Source organism: Ochotona princeps, chromosome 2 (assembly GCF_030435755.1).
Source record: "Ochotona princeps isolate mOchPri1 chromosome 2, mOchPri1.hap1, whole genome shotgun sequence".
NCBI lineage: Eukaryota > Metazoa > Chordata > Mammalia > Lagomorpha > Ochotonidae > Ochotona > Ochotona princeps.
This window is the reverse complement of record NC_080833.1, coordinates 124,387,144-124,410,850: the sequence shown is the minus strand read 5'-3', so window position 1 is coordinate 124,410,850 and position 23,707 is coordinate 124,387,144. Positions and strand designations below refer to the sequence as shown.

At 40.0% G+C, this 23,707-nt stretch overlaps 1 protein-coding gene across 1 annotated transcript; it reads right to left on the bottom strand.

Moving 5' to 3' along the window:
* Positions 1-1,906: 1,906 nt before the first annotated feature.
* Positions 1,907-23,277, bottom strand: FMO2 (flavin containing dimethylaniline monoxygenase 2). The gene is made up of 8 exons (XM_004599176.3): positions 23,114-23,277; positions 13,002-13,190; positions 11,784-11,946; positions 10,707-10,849; positions 8,157-8,356; positions 5,822-6,177; positions 3,402-3,474; positions 1,907-2,652 (listed from the first exon to the last, which is right to left on the bottom strand). Exons 1-8 carry the CDS (start codon positions 23,243-23,245, stop codon positions 2,307-2,309), a joined length of 1,602 nt encoding a protein of 533 aa, XP_004599233.2. The 5' UTR covers positions 23,246-23,277; the 3' UTR covers positions 1,907-2,306.
* Between the last annotated feature and the right edge of the window lie 430 nt (positions 23,278-23,707).

Below are 23,707 nucleotides of genomic sequence, written 5' to 3'. Positions count from 1 at the left end.
CGTGTTTATGTTCAGGAAGCTGCACTTGTGTAACCTCCCCAAGTCATTCTGATGCAGGTCGTTTATGGATCAGTTCGGAACCAGCAATTCTGGATAACTGTCTGGGATAGTTTCACACTAGCGGTCGACATAGGCAAAACCACAGGCCCCATGGGGCTTCCTCAGAGGCAGCTCTGTAAATGAGCTGCGTATGTTGACATAACTGATTGAATGTTTGGAAACATTTTAAACTTTCCAGAGGCATACAGTTTACTCTGTTGTTATAATGAGCCACTTTTCTCACTGATTCAGCATCAGTCTAGTAAATATTTTCCATCTCTTCCACTGTGAAATAGGGTAATAACTGCACTTCAATGGGTATTAGAAATTATATGATGAAGTGAGTTATACACGATAATACTTTGCAAACTTAACTGCAACACCAAGCATACATGGGTGTGATAGTGTTTTAGTAAAATTTTATTTACAGGTGATCGACTTAATTTGGCCCACTGGTAGTAGTTGGTTGACCATTGCTATAAAGGCTTGATTTTATTATAATTATTATTAACACAATGGCTTGGAAAAATGTCAATAATCAGTAATTGTCTTTCAATTAAAAATAAGTTTATTGATTACTTGTGATTTTTTTAAAAAAGAATTTATAAGAACATTGCTTCTTGGCCTTTTGGCTAAGATCAAGTATAGGAAATTATAAGAACAATCAAAACATCATGCTTATTAAGATTTGATGTGATTTGTAATCTTAATGGTATAATTGCAGTAGACTTAGAAAACATGCTTCCACTGACAGATTGCCAGTACATTGTTTGGGGCCCTTGAGGGAGAAATCTAGGCCAAAACCACGAACTGTGTCCTCAAAGCCTGTAGCATTTCCAACCTTTGTTCTCTCTCTCTTTGAAGGTCTTGCTCTGGACTCTAGCTTATCTCACAAAACACAGTTCATGCAAAGAGCAGCTGTCATCAATGCTCCGAGACCAGATATTTATCAGCTATGATTGCTCAATGCTATTGATGATGAGTTGTTTGTGTATTGTCTAAATCTCGATTCCAAGAAAAGATTTGTGTCTCCCGAATGGTGTAGTACTGCTTCTCAGTTGACAAAGATTACATTTGCCCTGGTTGCTGATGTGGCTGGAGCTAGATTTAAGGCTCCGTTGTTACAGAGCCTTTCTTTGGTTCAGGAGATTTTCTTCCTTAGTTCTTTTCTTTCCAAAATAGCAAAGGCTATCTTAGATGTTATCGCATAGCTGTATTTCAGTGTAAATTTCTTCCTATATATTTTAGGTCTAGTAGAAGAGTAAGCCTAAAACGACAAATAAAATCAGATTATATTTGCAAGGAGAATGCTTTTTCTTTTCTGTATAAGGTTTCAAAAGTAACATGTGTATGGTTGTATATAATTAATAAGTACTTTATCAAAAGCAGGCCATTGTGTGTGTGTGTGTGTGTGTTATAGGAAAACGTTATGATCTTCAGTTCTAGAGTCCAAGAGACCTATGTCTCCATCCCAACTCCATTGCAAGACCAGTTGAATGGTCTTAGACATGGTATCCAATTGCACTGAATCTCAGTTTCATTATTATACACACAGGCAAAATATCTGTACGCATTTAATAGAATTGTGATATCTAAATGAACTGACACATATTACATGCACATTAGCACTGTCTGGTCTATGTCAAGCACTAAATCTATGTATCTGTTAGCTTTTATGGCATATTACGTTTACTTTTCTAGCATTGCTTCTGTAAAATATAAGAAATGTGGCTATTTGTCCAGGATTCAGTACGAGGACCTAAACCTGTGTGAACATTGCCACTGCTTTCCAAATCTATCCTCTCATTTTTTTCCCCACAGTAATCTTAAGTGATCTCCCACCAAACAAATGTGGTATGAATTCACAACTGAGAACTCAGTTACCAAATATAATGTAGGTGGTGAGACCATTGGGAACCCTGGGCCAGAGTTAAATACTAATCATGGTTTAAGTTGTGCAATGACTTAAACCACAGGATTTTCTTTCTAATCTGTGTAATTCCACTATGTTTTCCAAATACATTTTGCACATAAGGCCTGGCATTCTACCCATGTGGACTAAGAAAAAAAAAAACTACATGGCGTAATTTTGTTTTAATGTGAAGACTTGGTTTTGCTAATTCTCCATAATTATTGCTTCATTTGTTCCACCAATTCCAAAATTTAGGATGTAGATTTACTACTTTTTGTCTTTTAATCTTTGTTTTCAAAAGAGGTATTGATTGACAAGATAAAAATGGCAAAAGTGTTTTGTGGACAGATCGGAATCACTGAAGTTGGAAGAAAAAGGCCAGAATAAGAGCAAAAAGGCCGAGGAATTTCAACAAAAAAGAAACTTGAAACTTAGATGAAGCTTTCAGAGACCGTGTCTTTAAAGGCTTCAGTATCCTTTGCTTCTGGGTAAAGATGGCATGCCTGGCTCCTTCCCATCGCCCAGGCCCAACCAGGCGGTACTGGTAGGAATTACAGGGTCCAAAATAAAGTTTCATGGCCAGTTTAGGATCTTTAAACAGGAAAGAGAGTATGTCTGGCTTTGCCCCAATCTCTAAAGCCAGTTCGTCCAAGTAGTCGACGTAATTGGTCTGCAGTTTCTGACTCTGGCTTTCTCCAAACCTTAATGAAGGAAGAAAAAGGAAAGAGTTACAAAACATTCTAAGTTAAATGAGAATATTAGACTTTCGAGGCTGAGTGAGTTTTGGATGCATCACTCATGCAAAGTGTGAGTTGATCTTATTAGGAGCTCTCTGTCTCTGAGAGCAGGATGTAAAATAAGCAGCCATGATCTCAAGGAAGTTCTAGAAATGTGGTCAGATTGATAACAGTGGATTTGGAGTTATTAGGTAACTGTACTTCTCCAGGCAAGTATTTGCTAGCCAACATTGCTGCCAAGATTCATGAGGTAACACATGTGAAGACCAAGCTTGGCATCTTGCCAGAGCACGTGATTAACATTTATTTGCTGAATCTTCAAAGTTCCTGGGGGACTAGCAGTCATATAGTAGATACTCAGTGAACATTAGATGAATTAGCTATTCCTATCCCATCTCCTCCGTAACCAGAGTCTATGTGACTCGATGGTCATCCTATAAAACCAAATGAAACTAAGCAAAGAGAAATGTTCTGATTTAATACAGTTCTTATATGTAAGTAGTTTGTTCTTAAACAAGATAAGAATTACCTATAATAATACAAACATGCAAATGCTCAGTCTGATCCAGTTTCTAATTCTCTTGGTCTGAGTTGTAATGCAGTCATTTGCATTTTAACGATTAGCTAAGTGTTCTTGTCGGTAGTTAGATCACTGTGCCTTGAGAAACACTGTTTTATTTATTATGTAAAGTATTTTTAAAAGACATTCTTACAAGTCAATCCTCTTTTCAGTTCTCTGAATAATGTCTGCCATCATTGTCCCCTCTGGAGGCAAGGTGCATAAGCCTAGGAAATAAAAGCTTAGTTTAAGTAGCAAGTTTGATTTCTCATCAATGCTTTATCTAGTAACTTGGCCTTTAAGTTACACTCTGACTATTTAAAGTTCTCTTGCCAGTCAGGGTTGCTGTGCTACTGAACACCAGGGTGCCACTCCTACAACCTTCTAACTGAAGCTGCCTGTAGAACACAGCCTGAAGCAAGAACTAGGAGATCAACAGGCAGAGCAGACTCTGAGAAGGTGACTCAGTGCCTCTGTGTTTGAAGATAAGAAAGACCATGCCAAGTGGTGTGGGTTTTTTCCTGAAGGCAAACAGAAGCTATGGGAATTCCCTACATCAAGACACAAGTTCATACGTGGCTTTTGAAGAGATCTCTCTGGCTGGTGAATTTAAGGAAATGGGTTCACAAGAGAATAAACCTAAAATTAGGGAGACTAGTTAAAGGAGTGCTAATGTGAAATTGACTACAGAAGTGCAGGGGTCATAGAAAAAGGAAATTGATGCAAGAGATTGGAGTGTGAGTTTGTGATTTCATCTCCTGTTTACGAATGTTCTGGTGTTGAAAAACAGTGAAGCCCCCACCTATGACTCGTCTTTAGGTAGCTTAGGTCCACACAGCCCAAAACTAAGCTCTTCACTGAAGCTTTCTAGTCCAGCCTTGCATCTTTTCTGTATACCCTCTTCTAGTCACTACACCGTACTGCATCAAACCCTGCTTGACTCCTCTCCCTCTATCTCTTATTCTCACATTGAACTAATCAGCATATTCTTAACCATTTCTGACATTTATAGTTTTATTTTCACTTTGTTGAGCTTCCCCGGCTTAGGTATTTCATAATTCAGTATAGGGTATTGAATTAACCTTCTCTCTGGTGTCAGCCTCCCCTTTCAAGTCTGTATTCCGCACAATTGTTCAATTAAATCATGTAAAGTGTACATCTGATAGGGTGTCTGCACAGTTTACAATGCTTTATTGGTCCCTGTGGCTGAAGAGTTTTCTCAAATCCCAGGTCATCATGCCAGAGTAAATGGCTGCTGAAGTTCCACCCAAAAGACGTTTATGTTCAACTGGATTTGGGAAGAACAGATTGACATGTTAATACTCCAAACTAAGCACAGTTTACCTTGTTCTGGCCAAGTTGCCTTGTTCTGGCCAAGTCTGCCTCAGAATTAATCTCTCGTTCTTCCCACCCTGGACATCACACACTAGGAATGCCAAATGGTTAATTCTCCCTGTGCGTAACGCCTTTGTGCTTTTGCTCTGCCAATTCCTTTTCTGTCAGGCATCCGGGAAATTTCCCTTGATCTTGTGTCCTTCCCTTATATTTTCCTGCCAAGCACCATTTCCCTTTCCATAGGAACCCATGCAGTCCTCTATCAACACACTTGACATGTTAGATTGAAATGAACTGTGTGAATTCCTTCCTGCCCTGCTGGTCTAAGTTCAGTGTTAGGAATCTAATGAAATTTTGTGGGAACACAATCAAGTCTTCCATGTGGCTCTGCAAATATGCTCAGAAGCACCCCTTTTAAGGTTTTTGCATTTACATGAAGATGTACATTGAGCTGCCTAAGTACTAAACATGTGGAATTACATGTGAACTAAGCCCTAAGTCTATTGGTGCACATTTATTCTGCAGAATTTATATTTTCACTTTGAAAAAATTGTGTATTTGTAAGGGATGTGAAAGATAGGAAGAGGGAGAGAGGGAGGAAGAGAGAGAGTCAGAAAGAGGGAGAGGGGATTTTTCATCTGCTTGTTCACTTTTTCAAATGCTCTGTAACAGTGGGTGATGGGCTAGATCAAATCTAGGATTCATGAATTCAATCCAGGTTTCCCATGTGAATGACAGGGACCTAAGTACTGGAGCCTTCCCGGCTGTCTGCTTGCCTACACATCAGCAGGAAGCTGAAATTAGAAGTGCAGTCAGGATTTGAACTCAGGCACTTCAGTATGGGATACAGGCATCCTAAGTGTTGTCTTAAATACTGCATGAAATACATCACCCTGAGGGATTTATAATCACCATATGTTTAAAAATTGGTGTCTCAAACATTTTCCTCCTTAACTTGATTCCACATGACTCAAGCATAGGTTAATATTACTTAGCTTTATGCCAACAGAATTTTTCTGAACTGTGTAATATTTTAAAGGGGATGATAATAGTCATCTATTATTGCTATGTTTCCATATTTGTTATGTTTCAAGTTCTCCACCAGCACTTCAGGATGTCAATCTTGTAAGCAGTATCAGTATGGTCAACGTTCTCACTATAACTTGCTTGTCTAAAATATTAAGCAAGCTCCAGCAGCTCCGAAACCTCAGCCACCCATCCCTGGGCCCATTCACTTACCTTTAAACACTCTTGTTGCCCAACGGGCTTGAAGCTCCACAGTTGGGAAAATGGAACCTAGCGGCTGGATGAGACCAATGCATGCAAGGGTAGATTTCTCCAGTTGTGGAGGGAACATGTACTTATACAGTGAGACCATATTTTCCTTTATTGTCACAAGTGACTCTTCTAGGAAAGGAAAAGCAAATGTATATCCCGTTGCAAAGACAATGACGTCAATGTCTTCCACCACCGTGTCATCCTCGAAGATGGCAGAGCTTTCTGTCAGTGCTGTCACTCTCGGTTTCACCTGGATGGCTCCGTAGAGTATACGACTGGGAAGGTCATCATTTAGTACAGGTTCTTTCAAAAGGTATCTGGGACACAGAAAAATCACTCAGAAGCATTCTTTATACAGGGATTTTCAACTTTCTTGATAACTTTTGGTGGTTCTGCAAATGCAGGGATTTATTAAATATCAATAAAATCAACTGAACTAGTTGGCCTGCACTAACTTTTAACTGGCTTTCTACTCATGCTACAAATACTTTCCCCTCAATTCATATAAGAAAACATGTCAGTGGTATAAGTAAAAGATATTTTAAAGATAGAAGATTCGGGGCCCAGCGCATTGGCCTAGCGGCTAATGTCCTCGCCTTGAAAGACCCGGGATCCCATATGGGCGCCCGTTCTAATCCCGGCAGCTCCACTTCCCATCCAGCTCCCTGCTTGTGGCCTGGGAAAGCAGTCGAGGACGGCCCAAGGCTTTGGGACCCTGCACCCATGTGGGAGACCTGCAAGAGGTTCCAGGTTCCCGGCTTCGGATCGGCATGCACCGGCCCGTTGCGGCTCACTTGGGGAGTGAAACATCGGATGGAAGATCTTCCTCTCTGTCTCTCCTCCTCTCTGTTTTTGCGGCTTTCCAATAATAATAAAATCTTTAAAAAAAAAAAAAAAAAAAGAAGATTCCCTAAGTGTTTAGACAAGATGTCAATTTTGAATGTAGGAGTATTCTGGTGGTAGTTACCCAGTTTGTGGTTCTATGATGTTTTTGTGTCATACAGCTTTAATTATTGTATTTATCCCTATAATATAAAGTTAAGGAAGAGGAAAAATGTTAAATTTTCATTACTCTTGAAATGCCTTAAGAGATTAGTGTGAAAAGCAATGTATAAAGCTAGGTTTGGTATCTGTTCTTGATTCAACCTCTAGGGCGATGGAGTAAAGTCTGTTTTGCTCTATGTGGTACAGGTAGCAGATCTCAGAATAGAAGTTTCATGTCCTTTCTCAAAAGGTTCTAAAGATTTCTTTTTTATTTTTTTAAGGGAAGAAGTGTTATCAACTTAAGAACAAATAAACATCTATAATAATTGTGCCTACAATGTCAGTGATATATAACTTTGAGATCACAATAATTTGTTTTGACACAATGAGAAAATAATATGTTCTGAAAAACTCCCAAGGGGAACAACCTTTATCCTATGCAGAGTTTGCAAAGCCTTACTTATCAGATTGAGAAAGAGTGTTTCCCTCCACACCAGTCTGAAAGAAAGGTTTCCCACCCCAACAATGTTGAAGCAACCTTTACAATACTGGGCAACAGTGAATATTCCAGTTCTGCTTTGAGAGCAAAATATTTCTCCTTCATCTTCTTGGATATTTTGGGAGGGAAGGGAATGTGGAACAAATCTGGAATTGAAATTCCAGGATCTATGCCATCTACAAGGCATTGGTTGTAGTTCTCAATAACCATGTTGGCAACTTCCATGTTTGTAAACAGAATCAGGCTCAGACCACTTTGCTTACTAATGAATTCACACACACACACACACACACACACATCCTAAAATTACTCATAAGGTCCAGAAAGTGCAGAGGAGAGGAGGTAATGGATGTTAATTAATCAGTAAACCATTATGGGCTGAAACCAACAAACAACCTTTCCACGATTTCTGAATGGATTTTTAAACTTTGACTTTAAAATGTCTGGTGGTCGACCCGCAAGTGGCATTATCCTTTTCATCTACAAGATCTACCATCAACATCAGCCAATTCAGGTGGACAGTGTTCTTATGGCTTTCTTCCTACCATCAAACTTTCCTGATGTATATTATTGACCTTCCTATATCTACATCCAATAGAGATGATTTAGATTTTCTTTCCCCAAATTTTCATTTAATAAAAACTACCAGCTTTTCAGTCCAATGCACATATTTACAACTGCCATCTAGCCTTGCCGTTAGTAGTTGCAGAACTTGTTCCAAGAGCTGATCATTTTCCGACTAGTATCTGTGACAGCTTTTTATTTCAGAAGATGGAAGGTCTAACAGAGTATACTACAGGAAAGAAACTCTACCTGTTTTCAGGTACAAGACCATAATTTTCATGGTTGAACCACCGATTCATCTGTCGTTCCGTCATCCATTTTACAACCACTCGTGGCAGAACATTTCGGAGCATTGAGTTAAACCTAGTGTGGAACACCATGTCCCAAGGATAGCCATCTTCAGAGATACGGCTCATGACCCAGGCACCTTTTCTGGTGCTAATATATACCTGGTGAGCAAAAAAGGGATGCAGTGTAAATTAGGGTATGGTTGGGGGGCCAGCACCATGGCTTAGTAGGCTAAGCCCCTGCTTGTGACACCAGCATACCATATGAGTGCCTGTTTATGTCCTGGCTGCTCCGCTTTCCATTCAATTCCCTACTTAAGATATGGGAAAGCAACAGAAGATGGCCCAAGCTCTTGGACCCATGTAACCACATGGAAGGCACAGATCAGGCCAGAGCAGCCATTTGGAAAGTATTCCAGTGGGATAAGGACCTGTGAGTGTGTGTGTGTGTGTGTGTGTGTGTGTGTAACTCTGCCATTCAAATACAAACAAAATTAAAAAGAAACAATTAGAATGCTGTCCCCTTTGGGAGGTATCAACTGTGTAGGAAATACATGACATCATGACATATATGGCCTGAGAGCTCACTAAAGTTCTTACATTTTTCTTTAAAATTTATATTCTAGAGAGAGGAAGGAGAGAGGGAGGGGGCATCTTCCTTTTTTTTGCTCCTATAGTGGTTGGGGATGTGGTGGGGGAGGCTAGTGTTGAGATAGAGAACTCAGTTAAGGTCTCCCGCGTGGGAGTGAGGAACCCAACTACTTGAGCCATCACTCTGCCTGTCAAGGTCTGCATTAGCAGGAAGTTGCCATCAGAAGCTGGATCCGTGGACTGAACTATGTGAGGTTGGATCCTAATTGACATTTGAATTGCTAAACCAAATACATAGCATAGTGGTTCTGTTGAGATGTTTTACCTCGAAGTGAAGTACCTCCTAATCTAGTGGCGTTTATATGATTTAGAATTTCTGAAACAAATGATTGAGAGCTTCATAGTGACATGAAAAAGATTTGGATTAACACCAATTTAAAATTCATAAATCTTCACACAGTGCACATGTGGTGTTGTTAAGATAAAATTTGTATAAAATGTTGATTGCAATTGTAGATTTTTATTATTAGTCTACTAAACACTGAAGACATGCTTCATGTGAAAGATTGTTTAAGGAGCCGTAAGACACACAAGATCACCTGGTAGTTTCTTGACACTGAATATGTCATCTTCAGGAAGTTTTTTGAAGATAAGACCTATGTGAGGTGGTTTCTGCAATCCAAGATTTGGAGCCTTCAGACTACCTGTTCTAAGTGGAAGTCATAACTCTGACAGCATTTAGGGGTTCAGGACAGGTCTTCACTTAATTCCGCTACCCTCACCCTATTGCATTATACTCCGTTTCCCAAGTTTTGAAATTATTTCCAGAATGAAGGCTCTGCTCCAAACATTCACAGTTACTGCCTCTTCCCTTATTATTCACATCGAGGTCCTAAAGCTTTGGAAAGTGCAAAGTGTTTTCAGAACCAAAAGAGTGAAGACTTCTCAGATTTAGAAAATCTCTGGTGTTCATGACCTGCTCTGATAGTGACTGGCAGATGAGTCTGAGGAATTTTGGTTCATCTGCCGTGGAACACATTTGTTTATCATGTAGGCTGCTGGGGATCTCAAGCTCTGAACATGTCAGCTGAATATAATAAACCTTTGCTGCTTGTGGCCATGGTCGTGGCAAGTCTGTGCAGTCAGACGCCGGAATGAGGAGGCCAGTGTAAACATGACAGGCCTCCTGGCTTAACTGCTGGTAAGAGGGTATGCTACCGGAGAGGACTCAGAGCTGTTACTCAGGTTTGGTCTAACATACGTCCTTCCAGAAGTAATTTATTTGCTGTTATTCCCAATCATTTCTATCAGCATTATCTACCTTTTAAAATATTTTTTGTTTATTACTTGAAAGGCAGATACACAGACACATACACACCCAGAGGTGAGAGAACATTGGGACCCCCTGATCTGCTCTGTCATTCACTAAGTGAATGACAATGGTTGGAAGGTCTCAGGATGCACTGAAATATCTTTGACTTTTGTTGGGAGTTGAACTATCAATTGAATATTTATTTGGGGGATACTTCAGAAACAGGATTGTCTATATTTCACATTTACTTCAAATTTACACTAGGTTTTTAAAGTGACTCTCCCAAGTAGGAATAGGTCAACATCTTGTTTTTAAACTCACCTGGGTAGAAATAAGATCTCTTGTACTGAAAATTGTCTGGCTGAGACTTTTCATTGTAAAAACAGCCCAAGAACAGAAATGATTCATTCCAGGCTATCTGGCAGGTTGGTGGCAGAGCTGGGAGGTCAACTCCATCTCCTTTACTTTCAGATTTGCTATGACAACACATGGGTCAGCCGACTGATTAATGAGTAAAGGAGCCTTGAGTCTACAGCTGGGTGGGGTTCCTGGTCATGTCTTTGCTCTTTCCCCTTCCCCACAGTCCCAGATAAGCAGAAAGCACCACACCTGAGCAGCGTTCTTACTCAGCTCAACGGCAATGTCTGAGGCCGAGTTTCCTATTCCAATCACCAAAATACGTTTCCCTTCCAGTCCAGTTGGGTGTTTGTATTGGCGGCTATGGAAATACTGGCCTTTGAACTTCTCGATACCTTGGGGGAAAAAAGAAGGCAGTGAACTTCAGAGTCAGCAATTATGGCAAGCTCATCTGAACACAACTTTGTTGTCAGCTTTTCTGGGGTCAATCACCTATCTTACTTTGCTTTCAAAAGAGTTGCAAACACAAGGCCAATAACGAAATCAAAGAATAAAGCACATTGCAAAATGTCAGGCACCATGTACGCAGCACAGAATCAACACTGGTTTCAGAGGCTGCAGCTTGCATCATTATCAGTGACAAACGATTCTGACAGGTGGAGTAGACCCAGGTGCTCTGTGCTACCCACTATCCTGTTTTGAATTGCACGGTGACTCTTCAGCATTATATAACAGATATTCCATGGCTTTAAATTGTTTTCTATTGATTTTTAAAACAAATGCATTAATAGACTCTCAAGGTTACAGAACATGTACGATAACTATTTTGACACAATTTTTACCAGTTCTCATGTTAATTTAATGATGAACAGATTCCAGGTAGTTCATAAAACTCCATGCCAAGAATATACTAATACTTCCTCTTTCTTCCTTGATTTTTGAGGGGACATATTTTTAATTGACATTGTATTTGGTCTTACTGCTACACGAAACGCACAGAAGATATTTTAAGAAACTATTCCTTTAAGAGATGAAGTACTACTATTGTAATTATGTATTAATTAGAATATTTTTCTAATTTTGAATAAGCAAAAAAATAAAATCTGGTCACACAGCCATTACATCTTGCAGTAAGTCAGTACCCCATTGATAATCAATGTGGACAAAATAATTCACAAGAAACTAATATGTCATTCGTTATCTTTCATTTTTTCAACTCTTTCCCAATCTTAACATTAGGCTCTTTCATAGTGAGTCCTGCCTATCCATCCAATTTCATAGAAAGTATCCAAACCCATTTCAGAAGGCAGGGCTGTCCTCATTCCTCACCTGGAAATGACTTCAGAGGGATGTTAGGGAGAATGTGGTGGCCGCTGCAGACCATAACTGCATCGAAGACTGAACTCTGCTCCTTGTTGTTGCTCTCGGTTACAACCTCCCACTGGCCGGAAGATGAAAAATCTGGGCGTCTTTTCACATTAATCACAGTTGTCTTGAACAAACAAAGAGAAGGCATCCTTAAGAATTACTCCAGCATTACATGGGACATGTTTAGAAGTCTGTCCAGTGGCAAACTGAATGTCATCTGTGACTCCATTTGGGACCATTTCAGGTTACAAAGGTAAAGACTATTAAGTGTGCCCTTATTTGCTGGTGGCTAAGGATATGTTGCTTTGGGCAAAAGGGCTATTCAGCAGAGGGAATTCAGATATTCAAGGGTGTTAAGTACTGAAAAAAGGCTTTCGAGGGAAAAGGAAAAGAAGGCAGTGTGTCTGGACAAGGGTAAAAGACACATGCTGACCTCCCAACCCCTCAAATTACAAAGCACCATTTGTCAGGATCACATTTGTGTGGACTCTGCTAAGACAAGGTGTTGTTTGTGAAACACTTGGCAGAGTGCCTCACACACTGTCAGCCCTCCACTCAATAGCAGTTGTTAACATTTTATTACAGTAGGACACCCAAGGCTCCCAGGTAGCATCCTCGTTCTTGTAGCAAACACCTATCCCTAAGAATATTGTGATTTTTGTTTTGGTGCTAATCATTCGCTTTTCAAGAAACACAGGAAAAGGTCATTCAAAATAATGTGACCATATATGAGTTTCTGGAGTTTGCGCCCAGAGAAAAATAAATATGAATAATTGTTCATGTTATGAATGGATGATATTGAGCATGTTAGTGACTTCAGCAGTTGGGTGAAAAATCATTTTGATAGAGAGGTTCAGAAAAACAGGAGCTTGATTTTCTTCATGGAACATTCCATGCTCAATGAGACTAGAGGTATTGACTCTAACACTAGTTTACATATAATATTGCCATTAATATCATCAACATTCAAAGTTTTAATGAATGAGTTTCCTCTTTTGCCAGATGTACAGAATTAGAGGTAATGACACTCCTTTTAGCTGACATGGCATCCCCATTTCCTCCAGTAATATTTGCACTGGGATGCTTCATTAAAAACTCCTTTCATCTTCAGAGTGCCTTTGCTATTTAAATGTGAACTGGATTAACGAAAAGAACCCCATTTTCCCAAAATTACAATACCTGAAACTGAATATATTTGAGAAGATCAAACTTTTTGGCAAAAATTCTGAAATATTCCAGAAGTTTAGAATTGTGTAGGAGGTTTGGAAAATCTTCAGGCATCGGAAAGTCACTGAAACAGGACATTTCCTTGCTGGTGTTGGTGATGACAGAGTGATAGATACTTGCCCGGCCATCCTCCACGTTTTCCTAAAGAATCGAGTAAAAAGTTAGCAATAATCATGCATTTACAAGGTCCCTACTCTAAAAAATTTCTACTCCTCTTTCTTCATCTAATCCTTGAGTGGTATCACCTTCTTATTGTTGTACATGATCAAGGAGTTAAGTTGATGGTGGGAAATGCATTAGCTGTGCCATTCTGGGAACTGCAACCCATTTGTCACCTACCATTGTTGCTCACTGAAGGTGTTGCTGACATCAGTGAAACTGGGGATGGAGTTTCTTGGGCAAACTGCAGGATATGTAGCATGTTAGGCCTATACCTTGTTAATGACAATATTTACAACAATCAGTTTGCTTCCTCAATTCCCTCTGGGTAGGATATACGTAGCCTATACCTCCTTAGAAATCCGTGATGCCTGAGACACGGGACAAATTATCTAAGAATTCTATGTGAGGGATTCTAGGTGAAGGGTAGGAGCAGAGGGGGCTCACATTGTGATTTGGACTTGTCTGCCTTTATGATTTTTTGCAAGCTTCTTCAAATGATTTATCAACGATCAAATCTTGAACTTGATTTCAGTTGTTGGTGCGTGTGCTTTAGTGATATGAGCTCTCGGTGTTAGGATTTGGCTTATACTTTCTTCTGCAAGCAGTTATCTGCATAATATTCTTTATGTTCAACCATAGAAAGGATCAAGTGTGATTCAGCATCCCTCGGATCGAAGTATTAACAAGATCTTAACAGGAAGATTTAAATAATTGTACCCAAGAACTCCTTGATAGACACTTCTGAAGAGGTGGTGTTTGAGACATAATTCAGGTAAAGGGTAGTGTTGCTATTATGGTTCAGCATCAGAGTAAAGATGCAGAAAGCGTGTAGGAATTCATTTAAATAAATTATTTTGTTTACTTAAATATCACCACAGTCTATCGCACAGTCCAGCTAAACCCCAACCATGAAGAGAAGTGCAGGTTCCATGGTCTGACTGTGGAGTGCATGTGTCAGAGCTGAGCCTCCTCGGAGGCTCAGACAGAGCAGTGGACAGCACATCCGGGTGCACACGGAAGATATGGCAGTCCATTGGAGTCTGCAGAGGACACCTGGTACAACAGCAGAGGATGGAGGACAGAACAAATCAATCAGCTACCCCAGCTACGTGTTGGAAGTGAAAATCTGGGCAAGCAGAGACTCCAGGGTGGACTATGTCAGCCAGTTGATTCTGGAGAGATTTCATTGTGCTTGGAATGGTGAGACTGGCAGAACTGTTGAATTATCAAAACCACCTGAGCAGTGTGCTCAGAGCATGCGCCATATTGGGAACCCCGGGATGGGTTGGATGCTGGGTGGGGCTTCTCCCTTTATCGCTCCCCTTCCCCTAGATACAGCAAAAAGAAAAAAGAAAAAAAAAAAAAAGAATGTGGAAACAATGGTCTTAACCACTTACCTGTAACCCTTGACCCTTTGTGCCCTAATCAACTATGTAAAGATCATCAAAATAATAATAATAATAATAAAATAAAAATAAGTAATGAAGACCTCTTTACATTTCAGGCAACACTTTAAGAGATGATGAGACTGGTAGAAGGAGTAGCACATAAGTCAGAATTCTGTTTCCGATTGTATGTGCCAAGACAATGGGGAGGCACTGGTTGCTTGGTAGTAATAACTACTGTTATTGAAGCAAATAACAATGTCAGTTACAACAACTTGTTCACCACACAGTAAAAGGGCATCCAGGAGAGCTGCTTAAACCAACATCAAAGGAACTGGCAAAGGATGTTTAACACTACGCATGAGCTCTCTGTACAAGAAGCTGTCCTTCAACCTCCCTGAAAGGATTAAACCTGTGAGATCTTAATGTGGTTTGCTGTTTAAAAAAGCTTTTCTATGTGTACTAGAGTCTCTCTCTCTCTTCCCTTAATTTCAGTTTTTATCTGAACATAAATCAGTGGAGCTAGAGTGCTGTTTGATCTTAGTTCGTATCACTTAAGATGACTATGTATGGAGAATTCTTCTAAATAATTCTTCCTTTTCTCTGCTTGCTTTATATTCTTGGTCATTGATGTACGCATAATCCACTTACTTATGCACTCTTAGGTAGCATAGACTTATTCCAGGACTGATGTGTTTAACATTTTGATTCACAATCAAGATTTGGGAGATCATTTCTTTTAACTCAATTTATGTGTTAAGTTTGTACCATAATATAGTTGAAGGTTATCTAATACCTAGAAGCATAATGGTCTTAACCCTGGATGAATAAATTATAGTATTTTTTATTTTCAACTACTACTTCAAATTGCATAACATTAAAGTTAATTGGATGCGTGAAATTATTTCTAGATGCTGCCGTGTGATGAAACACAATTTCCTTAGCAAGATTGAATATCTGAAATTTTTATACAAACAGGGGAAGTAGTTCATGAAACACACACACACACACACACACACACACACACAAATACTAATTTCCCTAACACCACATAATTTTGGGAGGGAAAATCCAGGGTTCCGGAGTCAACATGTCTAGGTTGGTCTCCTAATCTACTTCCTTTAAAGGCTTTGTGATCATGGACAAGCTCGTTAAGTGAGTTTCCTTGTTTTCCTGTGTAAAATGGAGCTCATTAATAACTCTAACATCAAATAGCTAATACAAGATTTTATGACATTAAAGTGCTCAACACAATGCCTCACTTCAAAACACGTGTCTTATAAAGGTTTGCCTGTTTTTTTGCTTGTAACATTGCTAGAGCTAAAAGTATTAAACTTGTCATAATTTATTTATAGTAGCCAATTGTTTCATTTCCTGTTGTTGGTTTTTGTTTGCTTGCTTGCTTTTTAAGACTCAATAAATCAGCTTGAAATGTGACAAATTTCTTTGCCAGGGTAATTTTAATAGGATTTTGAGAAATGAGAGAATGGGTTCTGATATTTGAGCCCCTATATTAATTTTTAGAGCAGGGAAAAAAAATGTTGCTTTGGAAGCTTTATGTGAGTCATTCACCAACAGAATGAGGACACAATTTTCTTCCCCAATGATTAAGAGATAATCATGGATGTTAGGTTAAATGGAAAACAAAATTTTAGATTTTTTTTTTTATTGTTATTGGAAAGCCGGATATACAGAGAGGAGGAGAGACAGAGAGGAAGATCTTCCGTCCGATGATTCACTCCCCAAGTGAGCCGCAACGGGCTGGTGCGCGCCAATCCGATGCCGGGAACCAGGAACCTCTTCCGGGTCTCCCACGCGGGTGCAGGGTCCCAAAGCTTTGGGCCATCCTCGACTGCTTTCCCAGGCCACAAGCAGGGAGCTGGATGGGAAGTGGAGCTGCCGGGATTAGAACGGGCGCCCATATGGCATCCCGGTGCTTTCAAGGCGAGGACTTTAGCCGCTAGGCCACACTGCTAGGCCCGGAAAACAAAATTTTAAAAGATGCTTTGTCTCCCTGCTGCTTCCCACATCTAGGTAATGTCTGTGTATTTAGACACAGATGGACAAAACTGGTTTATTTACCCATGGATAAAAAGAACTAATATTGACTGAATGTGCATATTAGATTTGATACATGTAAGTATATATCAAATACTTGATAAATAGATCCATATCAAGTATTATTTTTTAAAAAAATATTTTATTTGTATTGCCAAGTCAGATATACAGAAAGGAGGAGAGATAGAGAGGAAGATCCTCTGTCCTCTGATTTACTCCTCAAGCGGCCGCAATGGCCTGAGCTGAGCTAATCCGAAGCCGGGAGCCAGGAGCCTCTTCTAGATCTCCCACGCGGGTGTAGGGTCCCAAGGCTTTGGGTCATCCTCAACTGCTTTCCCAGGCCAAAAGCAGGGAACTGGATGGGAAGCAAGACTGCTGGGATTAGAACCGGCCCTTATATGGGATCCTGAAGCATGCAAGGTAAGAAGTTTAGCTACCGCGCAGGCTCCATATCAAATATTATACATAAATCTATATCAAATATTTATCCTGTCCAGGTCCTGAACTTAGAGCTAGAAATAAGATGCAAACAGTACAAGCATAGTTTCCATCTTTATGAGGCTTTTAGCTGTGTAGAAGCAGTATGTGTGTGAGCCTTGTGAATGGACATGTGGAGGCAAAAGCAGAAAGCAGCGTCTCTATCTTTGGTGTGTGATTAGTAAAGCTGCAACCTGCAAGGCTGGCATCTCTCACTGGTGCCAGGAAGTGTCACAGCTGCTCCTTGTTGACGGACTGGGAAAAGCAGCAGAAGATGGCCCACATCTGAGCGGGCCCCTATCACCCAGGTGGGAGAGTCAGATGAAGTTCCCGGCTCCTGGCTTCAGCCTTGGCAGTTGCAGATAATCGGGGTTTGAACCAGCGGATAGAAGAGCTCTTTCTGTGTCTTCCTTTCTGCAACTTTCACTGTCAAATAAATGAATATTATAAAAAAGTAGGGAGACAGTGCTTTCAACAACAGTAAGCACCGAGACGTGGTTTCAAAGCAGATAGATTTAACTTGCATATTTATGTCAAACAGATGCAGTACCTAAAATGATGTTGAAGAGCAAATACATTTTCCTATTACCACAATTTGCTACAATATCCTACCATAAATGGTCATATGCAGAGAATTTTCTTAATTTAGAATTTTCAGAATGTCAAAAAGCTACACAGCAAGACCAAATTTATTAGTATGAAATTTGACTTATGATCTTCTAATCATAGGCCAGACTGAAATTTACTTTTGACTTTTTCAAAATAAAAAGCTTATGAAAACTAAACTAAGGTTAAGAAAGATTGCCGGAGTATATAATCTACTTTGATCAATTTTGACGGAAGAAACTTATAAAGCAAAAACCTTCTTGCTATAGATTGTGAACTGCAAAAATGAACCTACCACATTTCTTTATGAAACTTCATTATGCTGTGGTCTACCAATGCAACACTCTGTCCTTACAGCTAGTTATCTAAGCAGTTGGAAGTAATAAGATTCCTGACGCTGTTTAGATCCTTGTCTTACAACTGCAGGCACAATTGTGATTGCAAACGTCCATCGGCGAACAAGTTGCATTAGAACAGTTCAGGGGAGTTTTGACAACTCTGATGTCTGTGTTGGTCTGAGTGATGCCCTGCACAGGTGATTCTGACAGACATGAACTTTGGGAAGCATAACCTTTGTTAGAGGATTCTTGCATTTTGCCATCCTTCCAGTAGGCTGGCACTTACAGATCCCCCTGACTAACGGCCCTGGCTCAGGCGCTGCACACTCTGTTCTCTTTCATAGGAGTAAAAACACTAATTATAACATTAGTATTTCAGCATTTAATGCCTATGCAGGTCACAGTAGATACTCAGTCACTAGGTTTGTTGGGTAACCAAAACAATAATGTTAATCAGAAGTGTTTTTCTATCACTGTAAATAGGACGTAATGACTTTACCATGGGTGTTCAGTACCCATGACGAAACAAGGAAATGGCCTTGTTGATAGCCTGCTAGAAATTTTGCTTTGTTCTGCTGAGAGTGTACTATAAACTTGTCTGTGCTCTTCGCACGCAAACACTCTCTTAAACATATGGAAACCTAACAGCCATGTATATTATTCTGTTGGTGGAGAGACCCAGAGGATTTTGGTATTGTATGTTTCATTACCTTGAGGGTTACAAGTGCCTGACATGTTAAATTTGGTTTCATTACATGAGCAGCATGGCATGGTGTAAAAACCTGCTCGCTTGAATCACGTCATGACAGCTTCTTTGGATAAATGTATGGAGGAGACTTGTGCAACCACAAGGATAAGGCAGTTATCTCTCCTGGAAAGGAAACAACTCCTTGTTCCAGATTTGTCCTGTATAAGGTTTCACTTTAAATGAACAGGATGTACTGTCGATAAGCACATGCCAACTGCAACAGTGAGGCATAGAAAAACCAGATGGAGTACACAGATCAGCATGGAGCACTTACTCTATGGAAGTGCCACTTGATGATACCCCAGAGAGCCACATCATCATTTTTAACCTCCACCTCTGGCCCACATTTTTCTCAATTACTTTAACAACCAACGCTCATACTTGTGTGCACCCAAACTGGAGATTCATGAGAAGAATGACAGATGATGATTGGAATTTTCAGTAAATTCTTCTTGACCAAGGACCAAACCAACAAAGTGTTTAATGTGTATAGAAACAATTATTTCTTCAAAATTGGATTTAAAATCAGTTTCGCAAGGATAGTGTGTAAGAGAGATTTGGGGTCACCAATGACTCAAATGGAAGAGACCTCAGCATTTTAACTAATCTCAAACTCATCAGTAATTGAAACTGTGACATGAGAGGGAGCATTAGGGTGGATTTGTTTGTGTTGAATCTGTTTTGTGGCTGGTTGTGAGACACATCAAAAATCTTACTAGCAGCTATCATTGGCTTTGTCACCTCCAATTTCGCCTCAGTAATAACTGACGTATCAGGTTATTTTGTGCACAAATTGAGATAACATAGTTCTAGCAATGTTGGTTCCTATTGTGTTAGCCCTCAGGAAGTGAATGCAGCATCGAACTATGGCAGTAGTGCTACAGTATCCAGACCAAGGGCATCATTTATCAGCCCAACTAATTATAACCCTGTTGAGATCGGCTTGTCTGTTGAATGATACCTGTCTATTTCATTCACGTTTGTGTGAGGCAGTGCCTAGCACCTTTTAGGTTCTGAGAAATGTATCTCGAGAAAACAATTTGTGTTTAATTGGGTCTTAGGGGAGTTGCCTGTTAAGAGAAAGCACTAACTCAGGCTCATTCTACAGGAAGGAAGGCAAAATGAGGAGATCCCTGGAGACTGTTCAATGAAGGTGAATGAAACTAACTGGGAATATATACCTTGAAAAAATATAGACACTTGTGCACTCCTTACCCACCCCCACACACATCTCCAGAAACACTCAGAAACATGATGTGTATTGGTAACTTCCCTGAAAACACAAGGCATGTGAAATGATAAAGAATATGGATATTAATGGCTGAAGAAAAATACTGTTCTCTTCAGTAACCAAGAGGTAAAAGTGTGAGCCTTCAGAAATCCATCCAACCATCATTGCTATTCCTCTCTATCGCATATATTTCTTTAGTAAGTAGTTTGACCCAGATCCCCTTCTCCTGGTTATTTGTTAATGAAAATGATCACAAGAACTCCTTTGGGTGGGAACCGTGAAGAAAAATCAAGCATTCCTGGTGTTCTCCTTGCAGAAAAATATACTGAATACAGTAAAATTATCCACCTTTCTCACATTGCATGACTGTCACTAGAGGGTGCTGGAGAACCTTTGGGCAGAGTTCAGTATTGTGGCTCGAACAAGGGAGTAGGGCTTCTTATTTTTTACTTTTTTGTTGTTGTTGTTTAATATTTACTGATTTTTACGGCAAAGTCATATTTCCAGAGAGAAGGAGAGACAGGGAAAGATCTTCCATCTGCTGCTTCACTCCCCAAGCTGCCTCAATGACCAGAACTAAGCCAATCCAAAGCCAGCAAGGAGTTTCTTTCGGGTCTCCGAGACAGGTACAGGGTTCCAAGGCTTTGGGCCGTCCTCCACTGCTACCCCAGGCCACAAGCAGTGAGCTGGATGGGAAGTGGAGCAACCAGAACATGAACTGGAGCACATAGGGATCCTGGTGCATGCAAGGCAAGGGTTTAGCCACTAAGCTACCATGTCGGGAACTTAATTTTTTTTTTTTAAATAAACAATTAGGGCCTGGTGCAGTGGTCTAGTGGCTGAAGTCCTTGCATGCATTGGAATTCCATGTGGATGTGGCTTCAAGTCCTGGCCACTCCACTTCCTTTCCAGCTCCCTGCTTGTGGCCCGAGAAAGCAGGGAGGTCAGCCTTAAAGCCTTGGAACCCTGCACTTGCGTGGGAGACCTGTAGGAAGCTCCAGGCTCCTGGCTTCAGGTAGGCACAGCTCTGGCCCGTTGCAGTCACTTGGGAATGAACCATCGGATAAAAGATCTTTCTGTCTCTCCTCTCTGTGTATCTGTCTTTCCAATGCATAAATAAATCTTTTAAAAATACAATTAAAAATTTAAAAATACAGTTTTTAATTGTCTTTTTATTTTTCATCACTAAATGTATGAAGTGATCTCTCAGATGGAGTACGTGTGAATAGAAAAATTAAAGAATAGTTCATTTTATAAATTGATTCTAGATAGGAGAGTTTCCAGAGGCACAATTCCCTGGGATGTGCAGCACCTGCTCTTAGTAATCTCCCTGGTGCAATAATTCCTCCATGTGGTCCCAGCAACAGGCTGGGAAACAGTGTTGCGTATTGTATGTTTCGCTCTTGGAGGCGGGGCGGGGGGGGGGGGGGGGGGAAGAGACTGACTTTTGGGATGGAGACATTTGTGTTTATTTCCTTACTTATTCGATTTAATACAACATTTCACAGGTTCTGGAGAATTGCTACATAAGTCCTTATTATCAAATAAGTACTAATGAATTCGTATTGTAGTCTAACTTTTGTAAACCCTAATTCTAAAGTTTTAGGGAATAAGTAACGGGTGCCAGAGAAGTATTTTTGGGACAAGAAATACCTTCCTAGAAATCTGACAGACCACTCAAAATAACTTGCCCCTCCTATGTTAGTATTTCTGTGAATATCAAGTAGAGAGCATTTGCTTCTAGACATTAAATCCTAAAGCAAGTAATTAAATAAAATGATAAATTATCATTAAATAGAATTTTGTTGTAATGTCTACAATCCTTCCTTAAGGAGACTAGAGGTTACCTGGAGACAAATCTCAAATGGAATGTGTATGGGCAGACAGAAATAATCTATCTTTGATGAAAACGAGAATTACTACCAGGTCGTATTACCCTTTCAAGCAAATGTATAATGGTGTCCATGGCCAGTTATTAATACGAAATGAATGTGATTCAAGCCGTTTTTCCAGTTTTGCTTTAAATAAAGCTACTTGCCCCAGAAGACTCAATTTCCCCATCATCAACTTGAATGTGTTTGGATAGTTGAAATAACAGATTCTTTTAAGATGGGTATTTGTGCAATGTCTGTCAAACTTGTATCATTATCAGATTCTTCTGAGACTTAGGTCTGGGCGACTGCCCAGAATTGAGAATCAAAAAACAAAACAAACAGAACTAAAAAAGATTTTAGGTTTGTGTTAAGATCGTATGCCTTTGAGAAATCTAATGCTTTAAAAGCAACAACAAAACACCATTCAGTTTGTGGTTGAGTTGGAACTGGTGCAGCACCTGTGCTATTCAACTTGGCCACCAGTGTGGGAGGCTATAGGAGAACGCACTGGGTCTTTACTGATATAAGTCTACTCTTCACGCATTCAGTCCTTTGTCACTTTCTGGAAGGGTCTTCTGTGTTTTAGTGCCTCCTTTAGATATACCTGATATTTAATCCCATATTCACTGTCCTTGAGTTCTGAATTTAAACATCTGCTTAACGTGTTTAAAGAAAAATGCAACGTCAGCAGACTTTTTTTAAATTGGCTTTTAGTGCTTAGGAGGCATTGGCAATAGGCTCGAGTGCCAGTTCCTCCAGCTACGTGACCCTGGGTAACCCTATCTTTCTTCATTCTGCTTACTAATCTATAAATTATGTGCTTAAAATTAATAGCCAATATTTATTAAACTTTAATATAAGTCAGAGACTATTCTAAATTCTCCACATGCAGTATCTCCCTTAATCTTTGAACAGCACTTTGGGACAGGTACAGTGTTCTTACAGTTTCCATGTATAACTGAGTAAATGGAGATGAGAGTTGGAAAGAAGTTGCCCAAGATCTCACCTGTAAGAGGTGGGGAGAGATGCCACCCTGTCACTTCAGCTTCCTTAGTGCTACAAAAATAAATAAAAATGAAACCTGTTCAAAGTTGTTTAGGAATTCTCTCAATAAGGTCTATCTTCAGCTTCACTCACCCAGAAATAGCAGTATGATGCAATCGGAAACAAGAACATCTCACTTACTTTGAACCTCCACAGCCCTCCAATATCTTCAGTCCTCTCAAAGCAAGTGGGTTCAAGTCCCTCATCCACACAGCACTTCAGGGAGATGAGGCCACTGACCCCAGCTCCAATCACTGCCACCTTTTTGGTCATCGTCTCTTTTCAAGTAGCCGGTGGATCAACACTGCTTACCTTGAATAAAGGCCAGAGAATCCTCACGTTGTAGTCAGGTAATTAGTGATAATTTAATCAGCAACACTCACTGATAAAATGCCTCCCTAAGCACACCCCAGTCTCCTCCTCCACTTAAAAAAAAAAAAAAAAAAAAAAAAAGCTGAGCTGTCTGATGGACTTTGCTGCAAAACTTGTTTACGATGTCTGAATTTAACATTTAAAAGCAACACATTTGACAAAGCCTGATTGTTCTGTAACAAAACACTAGGATGGGAGCCCAATCTGCAGTTAGGTTCCTTGGGATTCTCCAGTTTTTCTTTCCAGCCTTGTTCCCCCAGCTACCATCCTTACCTTTGATTTTGCCTTTTAGCACTCCTCCTTCCACTGGGTAGTGTTCTCTGTTGGTTGTGTGTGTCAAGAGGCAGTCAGAAGCATTTTAAC

Coding starts and splice junctions, on each gene's coding strand:
- FMO2 (XM_004599176.3), bottom strand. CDS start 23,245: ATGACCAAAAAGGTGGCAGTGATTGGAGCTGGGGTCAGTGGCCTCATC. Junction 3,475..5,821: donor GGCAACAAGAGTGTTTAAAG/GTAAGTGAATGG, acceptor TTTATTTCCTAG/GCTTATGCACCTTGCCTCCA. Junction 2,653..3,401: donor ACTGAAAAGAGGATTGACTT/GTAAGAATGTCT, acceptor TCCTTCATTAAG/GTTTGGAGAAAGCCAGAGTC.